This window comes from Metopolophium dirhodum, chromosome 7 (genome assembly GCF_019925205.1).
Source record: "Metopolophium dirhodum isolate CAU chromosome 7, ASM1992520v1, whole genome shotgun sequence".
NCBI classification, from domain to species: Eukaryota; Metazoa; Arthropoda; class Insecta; order Hemiptera; family Aphididae; genus Metopolophium; species Metopolophium dirhodum.
This window is the reverse complement of record NC_083566.1, coordinates 22,966,132-22,986,400: the sequence shown is the minus strand read 5'-3', so window position 1 is coordinate 22,986,400 and position 20,269 is coordinate 22,966,132. Positions and strand designations below refer to the sequence as shown.

The 20,269-nt window shown below is 27.5% G+C and overlaps 1 protein-coding gene across 1 annotated transcript; it reads right to left on the bottom strand.

The window, feature by feature from the left end:
- Nucleotides 1–5,895: 5,895 nt before the first annotated feature.
- Nucleotides 5,896–20,028, bottom strand: LOC132949008 (cytochrome b5-related protein-like). The gene is made up of 6 exons (XM_061019748.1): nt 19,890–20,028; nt 11,312–11,525; nt 10,325–10,722; nt 10,015–10,203; nt 9,734–9,937; nt 5,896–8,666 (listed from the first exon to the last, which is right to left on the bottom strand). The coding sequence occupies exons 2-6, from the start codon at nt 11,513–11,515 to the stop codon at nt 8,354–8,356; spliced, it is 1,308 nt and encodes a 435-aa protein (XP_060875731.1). The 5' UTR covers nt 11,516–11,525; nt 19,890–20,028; the 3' UTR covers nt 5,896–8,353.
- Nucleotides 20,029–20,269: the final 241 nt, after the last annotated feature.

The window sequence follows — 20,269 nt, the reverse complement described above, 5'->3', positions numbered from 1 at the left end:
CGCGCAAGATTTGATCACAGACAGACGTGAAACCAAACTTAAGAAAAGTGTTAATAAAATGATTTTGTCTAATTACACTAATAACGCATAAGCAATTTTATTTTGTTTTTCACCAATTGTATTTTTGTTTTTCCAAATTATTAAGAAAAATACTGAAAATATTTAATTTTCCCTTCCCGAAAGTACCTACATAGATATTTTACTCCCCTACCAGAAAATATATTGAAGTTTCTACTATTTGTAAGTCATGTTACACTTATATTATACAACAACAAAAAAACACATAAATTGTAAAATGAATATATTCATCCCTCCACTCAATTTAATTTAGTCAATAAATATAATGTTATTATTATTATATCTTTTTAACTGAATGCAATTTATTAAATACGTCACATATTTGGTGTGATATCAAAAACAATGCATAATATTATATTTTAACATTTTACACCAGCTGATAATTATTCTCTTCGTGCATTTTAGTTAGCGAAATGAAAATAAAATTATTATAAAAATAAACGCCACACATTAAACTCAGTATGGTTCTACTCTTCAGCACCATATTGAACTTTAGCTCATAACAATAAAACATTTAAAAAATAATAAAAACATTGAATGTAATATTGTGCAATATAAAAAAATCTAGGAAATATAAACGACTAAAATTATTCATATTCATACTATGTGTCTATATTATTGTTATTTGTTAATATAACTTGCAATAAATCTCGTCGGAGACGTGATGGGAGTTCTCTCTAATGCGTGGCAATTGTTCGACGTTAAACCTAACATATATTATATTTTCTTAATCATTCTCTCATTAGCTATAATTTTATTCATTGTTTAATATTGTGCAGATGCTTATATTTACGATTTTGGCGCCCTAGGTACACACATTTTGGTGCCCCTTTTTTTCTCAGTTTCCTTTTACTCATTGTCACAAAAAACTTTTAAACCCCCTCTAATAGGAAAATTTACTTTTTCTCTCCATTAAAAGTGATACCCCAAAATGTATATTTTTCCCCTTATTGCACTTAATAATTAATATGCTCCCACTAGTTTAGAGAACACTTTTATTTTACCATTACCACTCAATTTATTCCTAGTAAAAAAGTCAACCTTTATAATTAAATAAAATAAATTATAATTTTAGACTTAAGCCTTTTTTTCTAAATTGTACATAAGACAATATAATAAAATACCTATATAATATATGTATATATAGTATATACTTATAGAAATATGTATAGAAATGTAAAAGATATAGGTAATAAGAAAAGATACAGGTTATCACTTATCAGTTATCACTAATATTATTTATCAACAAATCCAATAAAATAAAAATCAATTTCCCCCCGCAGCCCCCCCCCCCCACCAAATACGCCTCTGATATTGTGTGTAAATATATCAGTGAAGTCACGTCATGTTAAATAAAATACCGCTTATGTGCGATTTAATATACGATGTGAAATTGTATGTAAAATAATAAAGGCTGTTAAATTAATGTAATATGTAAGTACATGAATTACAGTTAAAGTTACCCATGTCTATATAATATATTATCATTTAGTTCAAACTTTTAAGAGTTTAAAAAATTATAATTTTCATACGGTCCGCAATATTTTTAATAGGACAAACCACACAGTGTAATTTTGACATAAAACTTTTCTGGCTGCCGTGTTTAAAATACTAACCACGAAAAAGCCAATCAAAAGTTTCGGATGATTATATTTAAATTTACATTATCCCTGAGGAGCCCATGCCAACAAGTATTCGGTAGTTTTTAATTCGATTACCACCCTCTCGACGCTGCATCGGGCGTCATAGCTAAACTCACACGATAATAAATAATTACAAATAACAATATTGAATGAACAAATTTTAAAAATAATTTTCAAAGGAGTAATTAGAATATTCTGTGCTTTTACAGAGACGGCGAGTTTCTTTCAATACCTACCATAGGTACACGACGTCAGACACGTTTTTATCGGATAGGATTATGCTAAATGCTCAAGTACTCGCGGTTTATTAGGAAACGTCAAATCATAAATCTCGTACGATATTTGCCGATTATTAGGTATTATAAATTCGATACAGATATACGCAGATATCCGCAAGATGAGGTTTTCGTGTTTATTTTTTCGTTCCTCCTACTGCAGCTGCAGGCTTATGTTATATTTCTTGCGATTACGATATAATTAATTATAACCGTATCTACCAATTAAAAAACCGTCGTTAATTTTTATTACCTTCATTTTTATCTTCAGACGTTATTTATGTTTTATTTTTCGAGTTTACGTTTACACAATATTAACAATTTAATCTCGTTTCTAATTTTTATACCCTAATGGCTCAATAACGAATGCTAAGTACAGTGATGGAGATGCTCTTTTTTAAAAAGTCCTCCTGCTGTTATTTTTCCAATTCGAGCACTGGTTGTGATACGACAATCATCTGTAGCAAGGTGTGCACGGTACTCAATGGCGTGTTGAATGTAGGTTACTGGTTAGGTAGGTATTTATTAATTAATAATGTCTAGGTAATAGTTTGAAAGTTAGGTACATAAATAAAGTTTGTATAGTAATAAATTTAGTATATAATAATATGTATAAAATTGGTGTATAATAAGGAGGGAAAAGATTTGAATGCTAATTGCATTTTTTTCTGAATACCTAAAAACATAGCTTTTCAAGCACTTATATTAGAGCATTTTTTTGACATTTTTATATTTTTAAGTCATTTATATGTGAGTGGATACAATTTTATAAAAATGTAGTTAAAATTCTTTCTAAAAGAATAAAACAAAATAAACTATAGGTACTACTACTATTTTTATTATTTGTTATGTTTTTACCAATCAGATAAATACGTCACTTATAATACGGTTTGTATAATTAATTTTTTTGAAAATAATTTTCAGGCTAAAAAGAAGATAGGAGAAGATGAATAATAAGATGATATGAATAGTTAATAACAATTGAATGTATATAATAATTATTAATTAATAACAAAACAAATTTTTTCAATGTTAAAAAAAATTTTAAGAACATTTTTTAGTGCATTTTTTAAAAATTGTATTTTTTTAGGCATTTTTCTTGTTTTTTAGAGCATTTAAGTCCGTTCTCTAGTAATAAGTTATTAAACACGAATGGGGTTGTATTATATTATACTGATTACTGAATTGGACTTGGCATTAAACCTCTGTAAATCACGAATGGACGACTTATGAACGCGATGACACTTGTGAGTAAAAGTAGAAAAGTGGATGTAAAAGACGAAAACAATTAAGAAGCTCAGGTATAATTCTGTATTAAGCAAAAACGTCCAAGGTACCGCATCGTATATAAAACGCAATTAGTTCATTGATGAATTTTAACTCGGTCAAAAAATGGTAGGGTAAATTCATCATTGAGTGTATTAAAACAGGTGATTGTTTATATGTACCTATTGTATTCGTATATAAATAATATAATATAGGAGATAGGACTGAAGGTAGAAAAATAATCTAAATTGAAAGCTATATAGGAAGAAAGTATATTATACATTGTAGGGGAGGTAAACGGTCGTGCAGTCATGAAACCCATAAAAAAAAAAAATCACTTCTTCATAAACAGTATGTACTAAATGGCGTATGATATATTTCTGTTAACTACAAAATAATTATTAAATTTTAAATTTGATACATTTTGTCAAAATTCAAACTTTAAATACTCATAAAAAAAATAGTGACTAATATGTATTTTAACCTGCTATTGTAACAATATATCAGGAGCCTTGTATTACATTTTCCCGCTTTTTGGCCACACAAATAACGTTTTGTTAATATTTATAGAAAAAAAAATTTGAAATTGTCCTTAAACAGCTCAAAACAAGTCGAAATATTTTCAAAATTGATGGTGTATAGAAAATGAGAATTTAAACATTCAGTCAAATTTTCATGTATTTACAATTAGTCGTTTTTAAATTACAATAAAATAACAAAATCACTACATGAGAAATCGAGTGAATATCCTGTGTTTATCTGAGTGTTAATCTTGTAAAAATATGAATTTTAAACGCTCATAAAAATGTAAATAACTTTCCGGTAGAGATTTTTTTGTTGATAAATCTTGTTTTAAATTTTCAAATCCTAGATTTTGATATAGAAGAAAATTTTTATGAATAATATTTTTCAAATGTTTTTGTAACAATATTATATTATTGAGAGCCTGAAAATTTTATGTTTCTACGGTCATTTCTCTTATTAGAGTTACACCAAAAGGCAAAAACCAAAATAGATTTTGTCAAAAACTGATTTTGCGTAAAAATTCCCGTTTTTAACACTTTTCTTAAGTTTGGTTTCACGTCTGTCTGTGATCAAATCTTGCGCGCTCGATTTGAGGCACTTTTTGAAGATGAAAAATTCTGAAAATTGGTATAGACCTTGGTCTTGGATGACAATACAATAATCCGTTGTCATTTTGGGACATGGACCAAAAAAAAAAAAAAAGGATTGTCCCCACGACGTCGCCGTAATATCTCTCGCAGATATTGAACTTTCTCTCTTCCCCAAAAAAAAACCGCAACCTCTTACGAAGCAAGTATAGGCGTGTCCTATCCATTATTATAATATCTATGGTAACAACGGTAATTATTACCAAATAACATTATACCGGTATTCTGATATAGGTACCGAAAACACCGGATAACATATTTCTTAAACGTTTAATAAAAATATTTACTTTCAACTAAAAAGTAGAAAATAAAAAATAAAAAAAAAAATTTTAAAAACACACTTTTCCATAAAAACATTTAAAAAAAAATTTTAAAAATTGCACTAAAAAGACAAAAATAATTCTCTGTACTTAAAAATAATGAAAAATTTATTGATGAAAAATTTAAAAGTGTGTGGTGCATCATACAAAACATTAAAAGCCGAGCTAAGTCTCACATACACTTCTTTGTTCAATCCTGCTTATAAGATAGTGACTGGCAGTATATGTCAAGTATAAGAGCAAAATAATGAAAAATTTACTGATGAAAAATTTAAAAGCCAAGGAAAGTCTCACATACACTTCTTTGTTCAATCATGTTTATAAGATAGTGACTGGGAATATATGTCAAGTGTATGAGCACCACACACTTTTAAATTTTTCATCAATAAATTTTTCATTATTTTTAAGTACAGAGAATTATTTTTGTCTTTTTAGTGCAATTTTTAAAATTTTTTTTTAAATGTTTTTATGGAAAAGTGTGTTTTTAAAATTTTTTTTTTTATTTTTTTCTTAATTTTTTTCCCCCCGGCGTATTTGAAAATTACTGGGAATTTTAAATTTTAACCTCCCCAGTGCACCAACTAATTAGATTCTCTTTTCCATCGAACAAAATACTGAAGTTGAAATCTAATCATTATTTCGACTAATTATCGTGTTTCGTGTACACAAAAACAAATAAAAAAACACACATCATTGCAAAATCAATACATTCATGATTCATCGCTCTGCTCAGAATCTAAAATTGAATAATTATATTAGATTATAAATTTTTTAAAAACGTCTAATATAAATATTTGGTACAAATCTCAAGTCTTTAGAATTATTAAATTCTGAATTTCAAAAATTAGTAAATCGTTGACACCTTTAAAGTTGTATAATATAGTCCATAATAAACCAATATATTATAGTCAATTTAAACTACTAGAAGGGAGGAATGATTTTTTTAATATCTTGGTAAGATTTCCGAAAAGGTAATCCAAAAGAATATATCTTAAGAATCATTACATTATTCAAACAAAACAACATTAATTATGGTAAGATTTTAAGAAATTTATATTATTTAGTAGGTGCTTTACCTTTAGTCCTTACCGATTTTTGTATATACTTATATTATATATTAAATATGTAAAACCAAGCCAAATACAACAATATCATATGTTTGCTAATTATTTTATCAACATGAGTAAACAATAATAATTATTATACCTAATTAGAACAATATATATTAAGATTATAAAATGTATTATTTTACTATGCATAATAAATATGTTAGAATAATAATAATAATAATATATTAGTTATGTATGTAGTATTAATACTAGTATGTAATATGTATATGTATAATATTATGAACATAGTACATTATATATTTATATAGTACCTATACATGTGTTATGTAAGTATATGTATATTTGGATAATGGTCACGCAAAGTTAAGGTCGAATACATTACGAACACGTTAGATCCAAGTACCTAACAAAAAAACTAAATCGTTGTCCGTATATTTTTGCATATATTTAGTCTGTCGAATTTTTTTATGTAAATTGTGTACCACACGTACGTTTTCATACGTTGAACCTACTACGCGTCTAGAGGGAATTTATTTATATTTACTATTTGAGTAAAATTAGGCTATAATACGGCATATGCATATAATATAGCCCATAGGTACATACATATGATTCATGATTTATGAATTATGATACAAAATGATGTATTATTATCTAACATTTTCTTTGACAATTTTAATGTATTAGGTGGTTTGTTTTTTTGTAAAACATAGTATACGTATATTTATTATTATATCAAAATTTAGATGTAGATGTTCGGCTAGTAAAATACCTACGTTATGTAAAATAATGATAAGGGATAAAATTAATGAAATAGATATATGAATTAATTAATTTCGTGTCACATTTTACAAGGTGTAACATTTTTGTATCGGTATATTTAGATATTTTTGTTTTATAATCTAAATAGTCTACGTTTTTTTATGTTAAGTATAATTTTACTATATTTGTTTTAATATTTACTTACTTATAATTTTTGTGGTTTTTATCATACTACTTGCTGTATTAATGATATGATCTCAATCAATATTAATAAAATATATATTTATAGAAATATTTGGAAATTAATTGTATTTTATTTTATTGCATGTCATTAAAAAAAAAATATGTGTGGCAAAAGTCCACCTTAAAATAATGTACCGGTGGAAAATTTTCGGAGGGAATTTGTCCTATAGAATCTTATAATTCACGGATCATGGTTTTCATACAATATATTTTGGTATAGCATAAACATTACAATATATAAGTCATAAAATAGGTATGTAATATAATTCATAAATATATAATTACAAGTAACTAATTAATGGACTATGATGGTTATACAACATTGACGAAATAGGTCAGTCAAATCCTCTCACTTTGTTCTTCGTTGTTCAGTTGGTACACATTTTTATATCATAATCATAAATCTTTATATTTTAGGTATAATGATGTATTGATGTGTATGCTTAGTACTACGAAGGCTAAATTATTAATCTAGCCTTCATGGCTCAAACACGTTGATTACCTAGTATTATATTTTGAATTAATTTTTTTTATCTCTCTCGTTATATATTTCAGGGTTAGATACATACATTTTAATAATAATTTATAATAAATAATAAGTACCTACTATAGATATCTAACATAATTATACAGTGGTCAATAACAAATGCTTAAAGCATAAATAAACAACCCTAATGAACATTGGGTACATGTTTAATTCAAATATTTGTCATATTTTATATTTTCTTATGACCATATTATAGGTGACCATTGACAATCTTTATAAATATTGGCTCTGTACACAATTATATTTATTTTAAATATATATTTTTATAATAAGTAGGTAATAATTAAAGGTATTCATTCAGACAAATCAATAAATATTTTTTTTACATCATTGTAAAGAACAATCATAATATACCTACAACTGAAATATAAACCCACAATTTTATTCATATGGTTTATAAGACGAACTACCTACATAAACTATTTTTGAGTTAGAGTAAAAATTGTTATGCTTATAATAATGATATATAATCTAGGTAGGTACTAGTTCTATTAAAGTTTATCCAAACACTATCACTTTAAAAACAGTAGTTTATATTATTTTCTAACAAGTAACATGAGTATAGCATTGAAAAACCAATACTTTTTTTTAAAAAATCTTAAGGAATTATCACAATGAATACTTAAGTAAATTTATGCTAAATAGTTGGTATACAAATAAGTAAAAATTAAAAGCCACCGGCTGTAGTAAATTTTTCTTATGTTTACGTGAAATAAAAAATGATATTGCCTAATATTATCAATAAATTAGTTATCTTTATCGACAAAATCGTAATAATATCGTATAATATCACATGTTTAATAAATAATGATTTTAAATAGTAAAATAACTATTCAGCCGACAATACTATTACTCATAAATAGGCTAATAAATTACAATATTACCGCCCAGGATCTCTGTGTCTCAAATCTCACTTATATTTTTTTTTCATATACGTCATACATATACGCATTCAAATTTTCTTGATTTTCTTATATTTAGATGTTATTGTCTAATTTTATATCAGTTCTATTCTTCTTCGGATTATTAGGAGTAACGCGGGATAATTGTTTAAACTGTCCGTGCATAATCGTTGTACATGATTTTGGTGTTAGGTCCAAACCAAATTCTTTACATGTATCTTCGAAAGTATCTTTTAATAGTGGTATTAAGCTATGATCTAAAGCAGGGAACAAATGGTGTAATGTATGGTCGCCAAATGTCGCTATTGTTATAAATATATTTTTGATTGGCTCGTTTCGTTCTGCGCTGGTTTCTATTTGATGTATTCCCCAATCAATGTACTCATCACTAGAAAAAAACAAAATAGTATTGGTATTCAAATAAAATAAAAGTTCGTTGGGAAAATAGTACGATGTTATTATTAATTTTACTTCTGAGCAGACCTCAATTTAACCGAACAAAATACTATAATTAGGCAACAAGAAATAAAATGAATTACGACAATACATTCGTGCAATGACCAAAAAATATAGGAAAAACTAAAGCTATTAAGATTTTTATTTTTTATTTTACATGTAATGTTTTCATTAAAAAAAACGAAGAACGTCGATAATCGTGTTAAAATAATACATAATAATATAGTCCTTGTATAATATTGATTGTACCTACTCTATAACTTGGTATTATCTAAATATTACAAAATATTATTGGTTGTATACAACTTGTTACACAAAAATTAAATTCAGTTAAATTAATATAAGACGTTATTAAATCTAAAAACTCCTATTAAATAATAATAAGACCTATTTATTTAGAAGTCATTATAGATAAGTTGACAAGTTTTGGAGGTATTCGTAATAATAGTATAGGACACTTCAAAGTTCAAATCATCTTATATTATCAACAAATATTATAACTACTGTAATAATAATAATTTGCATACATTATGCACTGTAACGACCACTGGCCTGCAATAATGACCGTGCATTACATTGCAATAAAAATACCAGAAATATTTTTTTAATGTTTTTTGTAGGTACTATATATTAAAAAATCAAAACTTATGACCCATGAGTCATGATTTACTTCAATAATGTACGAAATTTTTTAAGGATTAACTCTAACTTTGAATTGTATATGTACCTACATACCTATTTTAACTACAAAAAGTATAACTTATCATAATTTATCTATAATTATACGAGTTCCCCCATATCGAGTTGGTATGATTAATTTCGGTAAAAATGTTTACGTTTTTTTATAAATTATGATATGTTAGGTACTATTTGAAGTTTTAGTTGTGACATATTAATATTATCAGAAAGTCCCTTATAAATTACCTACGAAAGCTATATCTAGAAGGAAGACATTTTATCTAGCGGTTTCAATTATAAATGTAACTTGTGTTTTTTTACTTGACATAGTCTCCATCGTGAAAGTTGTCCGGAAAATGATGAGAAGCACTGAACCCAATGAATGTAAACATAAAACTACTTGTCAGAACTACGATAAGCCAAGCAATAATTACAGAACTTATGGTCATTTGTCCACAAAACATCAATATTGCAGGTATAACAAACATAAGAAGATCGGCTTTGTCATTATTGCACTTGAAAGTTCTAAAACAATGTTTATGTATGTACAATGATAATTAATTCGTAACACAACTGAATTATTTGTATACGACATAAAATACCTAATGGCCAATTGTCCAGGAATAATAAAAGGGTATATAATGGGGGTGAGGTAAGGGAATAAACGAACAGTAAATGGTTTGTCTGTAGTCGGAAACCAATGGATAAACGGATACAACAGTGACATCTCCAAGTCTTGTACTGTGTTCGTGTATATATGATGACTGAGTACATGCGATATTCTCCATTCGCTAAAAAATAAAAATAAAAATAAAACACTACAGAACGTTAAAAATAGTTTGGCTGTATAAAATATATAAATATTGTAAGAATTACGACGACGGTGGACCAATTAATAATTGCACAACTCACCGTACAGATAATAAAACCAATTGCACGTAATACATCCTCCAGTTGTCCTTAAGGTGCGTGAAGTTGTGACTAGCAACGGTCCCGAGTGCCAAAACAGTGCCGGCCAACAGTGCTAAGAAAAAGTTTTCTGTCTGAGCCAATCCAACGCACAGGGCCAGTGCGAGCAGGTAATATGTGTCGACGACCAGCATAGACTTTATATGATAATTTTTGCTGTCCACGTAAGACAATTTCTTTGCGACTCTAGACTTCAACACGTTGTAAAATCCGCCTGGCTTAAACGTGAAAGGCGATTTCCTGGGCGACTCTGTCTGTCGCACATAATATTTGTGCATCACCGCCGTTGCAGCTTTGCCATTTATATGGTACGACTCAAATAATTCTGTGATATCAGTACCCTATATTATATTGTGTTACAGAAAACAAAGGTTGAAACTATAACTGTGGCAATACGTTTTACATAATAGTGATTACTTAACAAGTATAAATCATATTATTTTATTATAGTTTAATAAGCTTATATTGGTTTCGTTGTTTCTTTTAAATTCGTAACCCATTGTAATGGAATATCTACTCAATCAAAATGTTTAGTTTTTGTAACATTTTATAGGAAATTATTATTTGAAAATAAATTTATAATTGCATTTATTTTTTCATACTTTATAGAAATAATATTTATCCTTTATCCGAGTATTGTAATGCCAAATCAACTTCGAAAATCAAACCTTAAAATGTCTAGATAATAATTCAAAATAGTGTGGATCGTGGATGTGTTTGATAAATAATATTTGTAAGTCAAACAAAATATTTATTTATTTATTAAAAAGTATCTTATTAGTGATATTACCTATGATATTCTATAGGTACTCTTGACGTACTTATTATTATTATTTATTTATATTATTGTAAAGAATTTGGTATTTTTGTCATTCATATTATTATGTTTGAAATATACATTTTTAAGTACAAAGTTAAGTAGGTACATACTTTTGTAATTTCCAACCACTGTGGTCCTCCGGGATGCTTGTGTATCCATTGTTCAAGGTTATATAATCCATCGTGAATTCTCCACAACTTATCTGCACCATCTTCCTTTCTGCGTGCTTCAATCCAATCGTCGGCCGATTTTATATTGTTGTCTGTGCTCAATATACCACTCCATACTGGCCAACTACTAGTTCTTGGGGCCATAATTTAAGAACTGTTTAAAATATTAATGACAAAAAGTGTTATATTTAATATATAATCGTGTTGGATGTTTTTGGTACGTAAAAACATTAAGAAAAATTCTCATGAAATGTTTATTTATTAATGACCACTATATAATAAACCGAGGATGGACAATGGTTAAATATATTATAAAGATACCTTTGCTACAAGATCCGGTATTCCGGTAACCTATCTCTGACACTAAAGTTTAATCAGTCTACAGACTCAGGGGTCTCCAACTAATTTCTATGGGGGTCCGTTTTGAAACTTACCAAACTTCCCACGGTCCAAAACACATTCAATGACTTTTTCACACATTAACAATTAGTAACAAATAGGTGCCTACATATTTTATTTATATTCAATTATTTTTCCATATAATCGCAAAAGAATTTATTAAAAAAGAAAATATTAAGTTTGATTTATTAATACATTTAATGTGAACAAATACTTTTTTTATTTTTTAACAAGTTCTTTAATGTTTGGAGTGAATGCACACAGCAAAACAAACTATATAGTGTTGCCCCCCTGCACTACCAACGGGTTAACCTAAAAATATATCACACACAGTACTTTGAAAATTATGAGCCATGTTTTGGCTGCACTAGACGGTTCGTATTATGAGATTTGAAAATATCAACAACTTTATGTATACAATTAATAGTTATCTGCTGGTTAGGACCTACCTAAATTAACGGTTTGTTTACTGTATATTATTTAAATTGTTTGCCTATTGTTGTTTATTTTATTTTTATTGACGTTTATCAGTATAATATTAAGTTTATTCGGTAGGTTACCTATACTCTATACAGCAAGAGAACACGCCGATTCTGAGGATCACCACTCGACACCCTGCCATCAGATTTAGTACCAATACTTGTTGAATATTATGATGATTGATGACTAATAGAGCAGTGGCGTCATTTGGGGGGGTGGCAAGGTGGGCATTTGCCCCTGTCTGATTTTAAAAGCAGCCCTATGGGCCGGTGTCCAGTTGTTGCCGTTTTACCATTATTATATTTTATTAGTGCAAAAACGTGCCTATAATAATGTTATAATAATATTTTTAGTCAAACATTTGCTGTCTGGGAATTTTATAATATTTTCAGAAAATATTATAGTATGTACTAAGAAATTATTGTCACAATGATACATTTTTACTAATTGATAGTTCGAATATATTTAGACGTATGCGGGGACGTACACATTGTATGTATGTATTTATGTATGTTTGTTTGTGTGAGTGTGTTTTGTGAAGGAAAATGAACAGTTAGTATCATAATCTCGTATAGTTTAATTTCTAAAATCTAAAATGATTACAAATTCTAAAAACAACAACCGATTGACGCTCTTATTATTTATCATTGATCACGGACTTCATAACTTGCGACAGTCGTGTATGATTCAACTATTCTGCGTATTGTGTTAATTTAGTTGAGTACCTAAATTAAAATTAATTTTTTTCGTGACGCATGTTTACATTAATCTTTTAATTTGGGAAAAATATGATCTAAAAAAAATAGATGGGTGGTTAAGGGGTGCGACTAAAAATATAAAATTACCGCAAACTGCTCGAAAAGTATCGAAAATAATTTCTAGCATGTTAATAAACAGACAAAACTTGAGCCGGTAAGCAAGCAATAAAAAAAAAATATATTATAATTTAAGATAATATTAATTTGTAAATATATCATATACTTATATAAGATATATATATATTATATAATATATACTTATATACTTATAATGAATCAGGTAAAATTGATTTATAGATAATGCTGTCAATAGATTTTCAAAAATAAAAAAAAGAAGATATCTTAATAAACTATTAATATTTTTGCGGTTTTTTTTTTACCCATTCGGGCCGGTCTAAACCTTTGCCCCCCTCTATTGAAAACTGAAATGACGCCACTGTAATAGAGGCAATAGCGTGTTGCATAAATATATAACCTGCAGCCCTTAAATTAATAAAAACTCTCAACCATCTAGATATTGCCGTTTTAATAGTTAATACAGTAATAGGTTAGGATATGGTCCACGATATACCTCTACAAGACATCACGTCATTATCAAACTCGAGTTTACTCTTTAAAATTAAGTTGTATTTTTTTCTGGAATTTATATTTGAAATAGTTACAAGTTTATGTAGAAAATTAAATACTGGAAACTGGAGAGAAATAAAATATAATGTTTTGATGTTTAATAACATAATATAATATATTTATTTTTTTTTGCCCTGCAAAAGTCTGTAAGGACTGTAAGCCTCGACTTCAGCGCAACTCATTCAATTCACGATACTGTGAACAGTGGCGTAGTTATAATTTTGTTCTGGTGTATGGGAGGGGGTGAATAACTTTTTAGGTAAACGTCAGGTGAGGGGGCTTTGCTTCCCACCAAAATACCATATAGCTGTTTTTTTTTTAATACACCGCTATACACAGTAAAATAATTTATATTGAATATTTTAAATTCATTTTTCTAATCTATAATAAATATATGAAAAAAAGTCAAATACCACTCACGACTATCGCTATTTCTCAAAAGCGACAAAACGTTTAAACTTGACATTTGGAATAGTGGTTTCTCTAATGCTCTATATGTCGAATAAGAAGGGATTCAAAAAATTCATATTTAAAGGATATTTAAGAAGTTATTTGTAAAAACCTTGATTTTGATAGTTCATCAATAGTATAGTACAGTACTATTTACTTATTTGAGTCAAGGATTATGTTTTTGTAGATATCTAACTGCTATCATAGCTACGGTTGGTGCATTTTAATAATATTACAAAAAAAGGTGGGCAAGTTGGTCCTGCTCTGCTGTACAGAAGTGTCAAATGGAGTCAATGTAACGGATGTGTCAAATTTGGATTTAATGATATAAAATCATTGTACCTATACGAAAAACTGTTCTGAGTGAAGTCGATCTGTCAGCCTATATTAATAAATACCTACTAAGTATATTTTATGATATTATTGCTATTAAAGTAATTTATTTTACTATTAGACGGTCTAATAGTAGTACACAGTAGGTTGAATAAATTTTTGCCAAAAAAATGTATTTTGTTATTGTGTATATAAAATATAATAATATACTTTAAAAGTGTTAAGAACATTTTCAATTTTTATCTCTTAAAAGTACAATCTGGATTCAATTGTCTATTAGAAACCATTATCTAAGTCGAAAATTGTATAAAGTAATAAAATCTATACCTACACAGAGTAGATACAAATAAAAAATTAAAAAGACATCACGCAATATAGTGGATTGATCACTCCACTCTGGGGGGTCTATGGACTATGGTACCTATATCCATTATCCCCATCTCATCCCCTCCCCTATAACTAAGACACTGTACTATTTTAGTAAACTATTCGTATAGTTAGCTTATTTATTATTAATATTATAATTATTTATTACTATTAAGGTATATTCAAAATGATTACACTATTAAAACCTAATTTTCATAGTGACTGACTTAAAGATTTTTGAGCTACGTACAGTCGTACTCGTACATATTATTATTATTATTATTATCATCATCTCTTAATCTACCACGTCGTGTTTATCAGTCAGTCGTGACCTTGTTACTATGGTTACCGTAAACTAACTTTTTTTTGCACACTTAGTTTGAGAGATTATACGGAATCGTCGTATTTAATATTATATTGTTCGTCATTGAAATTCAAAAAATCAAATAGGTACCTAGGTTCTTCACAAATATTCCGTATAACATTTTATATGCTATATAGATTATAGGTAGGTACCTAATATTGTAAATGCTACTATTTTATGGTAGTGGGTAAAAGAGAACAAAAAAACCCGAGCATACTTTACCTATGATATATATACTTTCTTTAATTGCGTTTTATTAGATACTCAACATTGATGGAAATGTTGACAGATTGTTCGAGTATTTATATATATATATATATTATATATGTATATATAAATATAATGTTCTATTTTTTCATAAAACAATGTCAATTTGAACATATTTAATTCGGTTTAGCAATATAATAACTAATAAGTAATAACACTTTAATGACCCATATCCTATTGGCTATTGGTTATATTTATGTATAATTATAGACTCGTCCATTGCGTCGTACCTATATAGTTAGGAGTAAGTACCTAACTTATAAGTTATAAGTTGACATGCTCTAATAATTAGGTAGGTATAGACCTACCCATGTAGGGTGCTAGTTTGCAACCTTCTGTTTAAATATGATGAGGTACAAACCTAAGGTACCTATATAAAAAATAAATTATCAGATTTCAACATAACATTGATAGGTAATGAGTATTACCGTGTAATTTTTTGTTCATATTGGTACAAATTACACGAGTAGCTTAGGTAGGTACATAATATAAATTCTTATAATGATTAGGTATTATATAGTTGTATACGTACTTACAAAAACAACCCCACTGATTTTTACCAATGACTATTATAGAACAATGTAGAACCTTGTAAAATGTAATTAACAGAATAGAGCAGTTGAAAAAACATATTTGTTCAGTCTTGGCGATTGATAGCGATCGGTCGCAAATTAAGAAATAAGAACACGAGCTAGTCGTTCCGGGCTGTCGTTATATTTTAAAATTTAGTCCACCGACAACTGCGACCGATGCGTTGTCAATTGCCAATGCCAAAAGGTGCAATAAATGTGACCAAGTTAAAATAAAAATAAAAAATAGATCATATAAAAAAGGGCATACAACCAATTTTGAGTGTTTTTTAGTGTTTAAATTTTTAAAACAAAGAAAAAAGAAAAAAAGATATAATATGTTCTAATTATTGCCGTAAATTCGATTAAAAGTAACAAAACGCCGTTCGTCCCGAACAATATTAATATATTAGGTACATTGCACAATATAATTCAAATTGCCTAATGATTAGCAGTGATAGTAGTTGATGTGGGTACCTATGTTTTAATAATATTATCACCTTATGAACTTAGTAATAAACTCTAATCAACCAACTTAAGCGTAGAAACCTATGATAGGTATTTCATATACTATGTACCTATACCTATATAATGTATATTATATAATAATAATATTATATATCATTATCATTGGGTTAATGGGTTATAAATATTAACATAATGACTTGGTTAATCGAATTATAATATTTATAATAAAACACAGTTGAGATTAATGTTTTATCGGTCATTATAATATTAATACCTAGGTACATATTTTTCCATGAAAACTCTCCTACCGACAGCACGGTTATGTTTATTACATAATAAATTGTTAGTTGATATTTCCGAAGTCTAAATAATTTGTGATTTGGGACAAGGATTCTAAAAAAATATATAAACATAGGTATACCTACCAATTATATCGAAATTCACGTTGCATTCACTAATTTACATATTATTTACAATAATACGACAGTGTACCTACTAAACATTAGATCACTTATTACAGATATTGATACCTATTTCAATGTATTATGGATAACGATTAACGACAGAAGAATATTGAATCATTAAATAGGTACTTGCTTGTATTTTTTTTTTAAATTTTCAATGTCACCGAGACACCGAGTTCGCCCAACGCATAACACAAAACGTTATAATAAATATTATTATATTATATTATTTATATAAGTATACGCTATAATATTCCTATACCAACAATATATTATTCCTACTTTAAAGGTAGGTACAATAGTTATTACTAATAATTATATTTGGTACAACTCAATAGCTGGTCAGCTGGATACGTTCTATACCAAGGTACTAATGTTATAGACACTAATTAATCAAATTAAGTAAATATTAAGTTTTTCAAGGTTAACCACTGATAGCGAGTATATTTAGACATTTAGTCTTTCTAACAAAATTAAATTCAATGTTAATTGAGTAAAACCAGAACAACAAATTATAAATAATTCAGGTGCCGTTTTGAAATCTGAATAATATACCTGCCAACGCAGTTTATAAGTACCTACCTATAACCTACATAGGTATCTATACTCTGTTTATTAGACTACAGTTATTACTTATTATTATAAACCAAAAACAAATTTAAGTGGTCAGTAAAATAAAAGAATATAATATTAGGTGATTATCAGTAGGTATTAATATTTTTTGAAGCTTTATTATATACCTATTACCCACTAAAATAATGGCAGTAAACTATTTATTTAAAATAAACATTTTACGAAACCTATGTAGGTATAACTGTGTAGGTACCTACCTAATATGATTAGTATAATAAATAATAATTATAATAGCCATTAGGTATGTATAACATCCTAAGTAGGTATACTGTTAAATGTATTTATATAGGTAGTAGGTAAAAACCAAAATAAATTCCAGAATATTCATTTTTAATAATCATAATAAGGTAATTCAATATTACTTAATTATTAAGAAAAAACATTTTTTGAAGAGACATTTTTATGGACGCAGTAAGTGCGGAGCTGTAGTATTAGGAGGAGCAGAAAGTGAGAATGCACCAATACTCACATTTTAAAAACTCCAATTATTTAGAAATCGTATAACGTATAAATATATAAGTAATATAATAATTATTATAATAAAAGGAAATTAAAGGAGTTTAGGCGTTCATTAAATTTAGGTGTTTAAAAAAAGGTTCCATAGAACGGGGTGAAATGGCCCATTCTCATTTTTTTTTTTAATGTTTATCAGCATAACTTTAACATGGTTTAATCAAAATTAATTTAATCAATTCTACCTCCATAGCAGTATATGATAACAAATAATTTAGTAAAATTATCGGTTATATAAAAGAAAATTTATATAGGTAGGCATTAATATTGTTCTAGCGTTCAAACAATCAAAACTATAGATAGGTAGGTACTTTTAATTTATTCATCTGCAGAAAGTATGATATGCTATAAAATAGGTACACAATAATCCAAAAGTGAAAGATATGGGAATATTAATATGTACCTATAATACTAATTTGTATTTGTTGTTCACTTGGACCCGTGAATATTAATATAATACCTATGACAGCTCAAATAAGACTGTAGGTCGTAGATAGGTACCAAAAAGTAATTTGTACATATTTAATAAGTAAATAGGTGCCTTATAGTATATACACTTATCAATTTGAACTTACGTGATTATTATTTTTATACAACAATAAAATATTATTCTTCTCTTTTTTTCACTAAAATATTTATTAAGTAATATTATTGGAATCTAATTCGAGAAGGTAATAATTTTTATTCGGTTGTACAGCCGAAAAAGATTAGTTTAAATTATGATATTTATTTTATTTTTTTGAAATAATAAAAGTAGATAGTAAAATATCTAAATATGTATGTTCCCTGTAGGTATTATTAAATTGCATTGGATACATAATACAAGATCGTATAAATCTTATAGGTAGGTACAATAAATATTATATAAAATATGTAGTTACATAAAATATACGTCTAAAAAGAGAAGATCCTGTAGACAAAAACCTTTCCGGTTCTATGTCATTAGTCATTACTATGTATTTTGATATTGCTACCTACCATATAGTACCATTTAGACAGAAAACGTTGAGGTATGTAATATGATTATGTATTGAATATTTTTTACCAAAAACTAATAATGCATAAACGCAAACATAAAATGTCACGTCATATTGTATTATAATATACCGATGTTTTTTAAGTATTATAGGTATACCTACATTTATATTATATTTGTGTAGTATATAGGTACAATAAATAATAATTGAAGTTTGGTACCTCCTGCATACCTACTTTATTGCTTATAAACGATTACATTTATCAATAATTTTTGATTGGTTATAGCCTATAGGTATATCTACAGTTTTTGACTTTTTGTACATATTGGCAATTGGCATTAATGGTAAAAACCAATCATATATATATTATAGCTTAATAATCTATAATGTACTACTGTTCTAAAACTATACTCGTGTAATGCTAAGTATTACCAGGCACTTATTTTTAAGATTTAAAGAAATTATAATTAATCTATGTTATTATAACATACATTCGGTTTTTGATTTACACAAGACTAAATCAGAGTTCAATTTGGAGATGGTTGTAAATTGATGGATTATTCTAACTACATATAACATGTCGATATTTTATACCTACATATTATTATATAGGTATTTATTATAAATTGCTCTAGTATATATCTCAAATACTGAAATACCTACGGAACTATAAATTATACATATCAATGTGCTTTAAACTATAGAACATGATTAAATTATCGAACCGAAGAAAATATGTATATTGTGCATTTTGGAATACTTATTGAAATAACACGATGTAGATAAAATTATCTACATCGAGTTAAATAGGTAAGCAAGTTGATAGAACACATAAAATAATTTGACTTACTTCAAAATAAATTCCATAAATATCAGCAGCGACTTTACATATGAAAATACGTCTTATTATTACGACGGAGAACGAAAACTAACTGGCATATTCGGTGCATTGTAATTTGTATGAAATCCTGATGACCATGAATAAAACATTGTTTTTAAAGTCAACCGGTAATAGACCGTTTATACACCCAAGGTCAATAATTTTTTTTACTAGTTTTTTGTCTATATAAAATTTAAATTAATATTATGTGGGACAACTTCCTTTATTTTTATTTATTACCTAGAATGTAAACACCAAATAAAAAAATATTGGAACTGTATACACGTAGACTGCTGCTGCTTATCGGGCATTCATTCGATAAGCGCAAGTGCCGGCAGTGAACGAGTGAG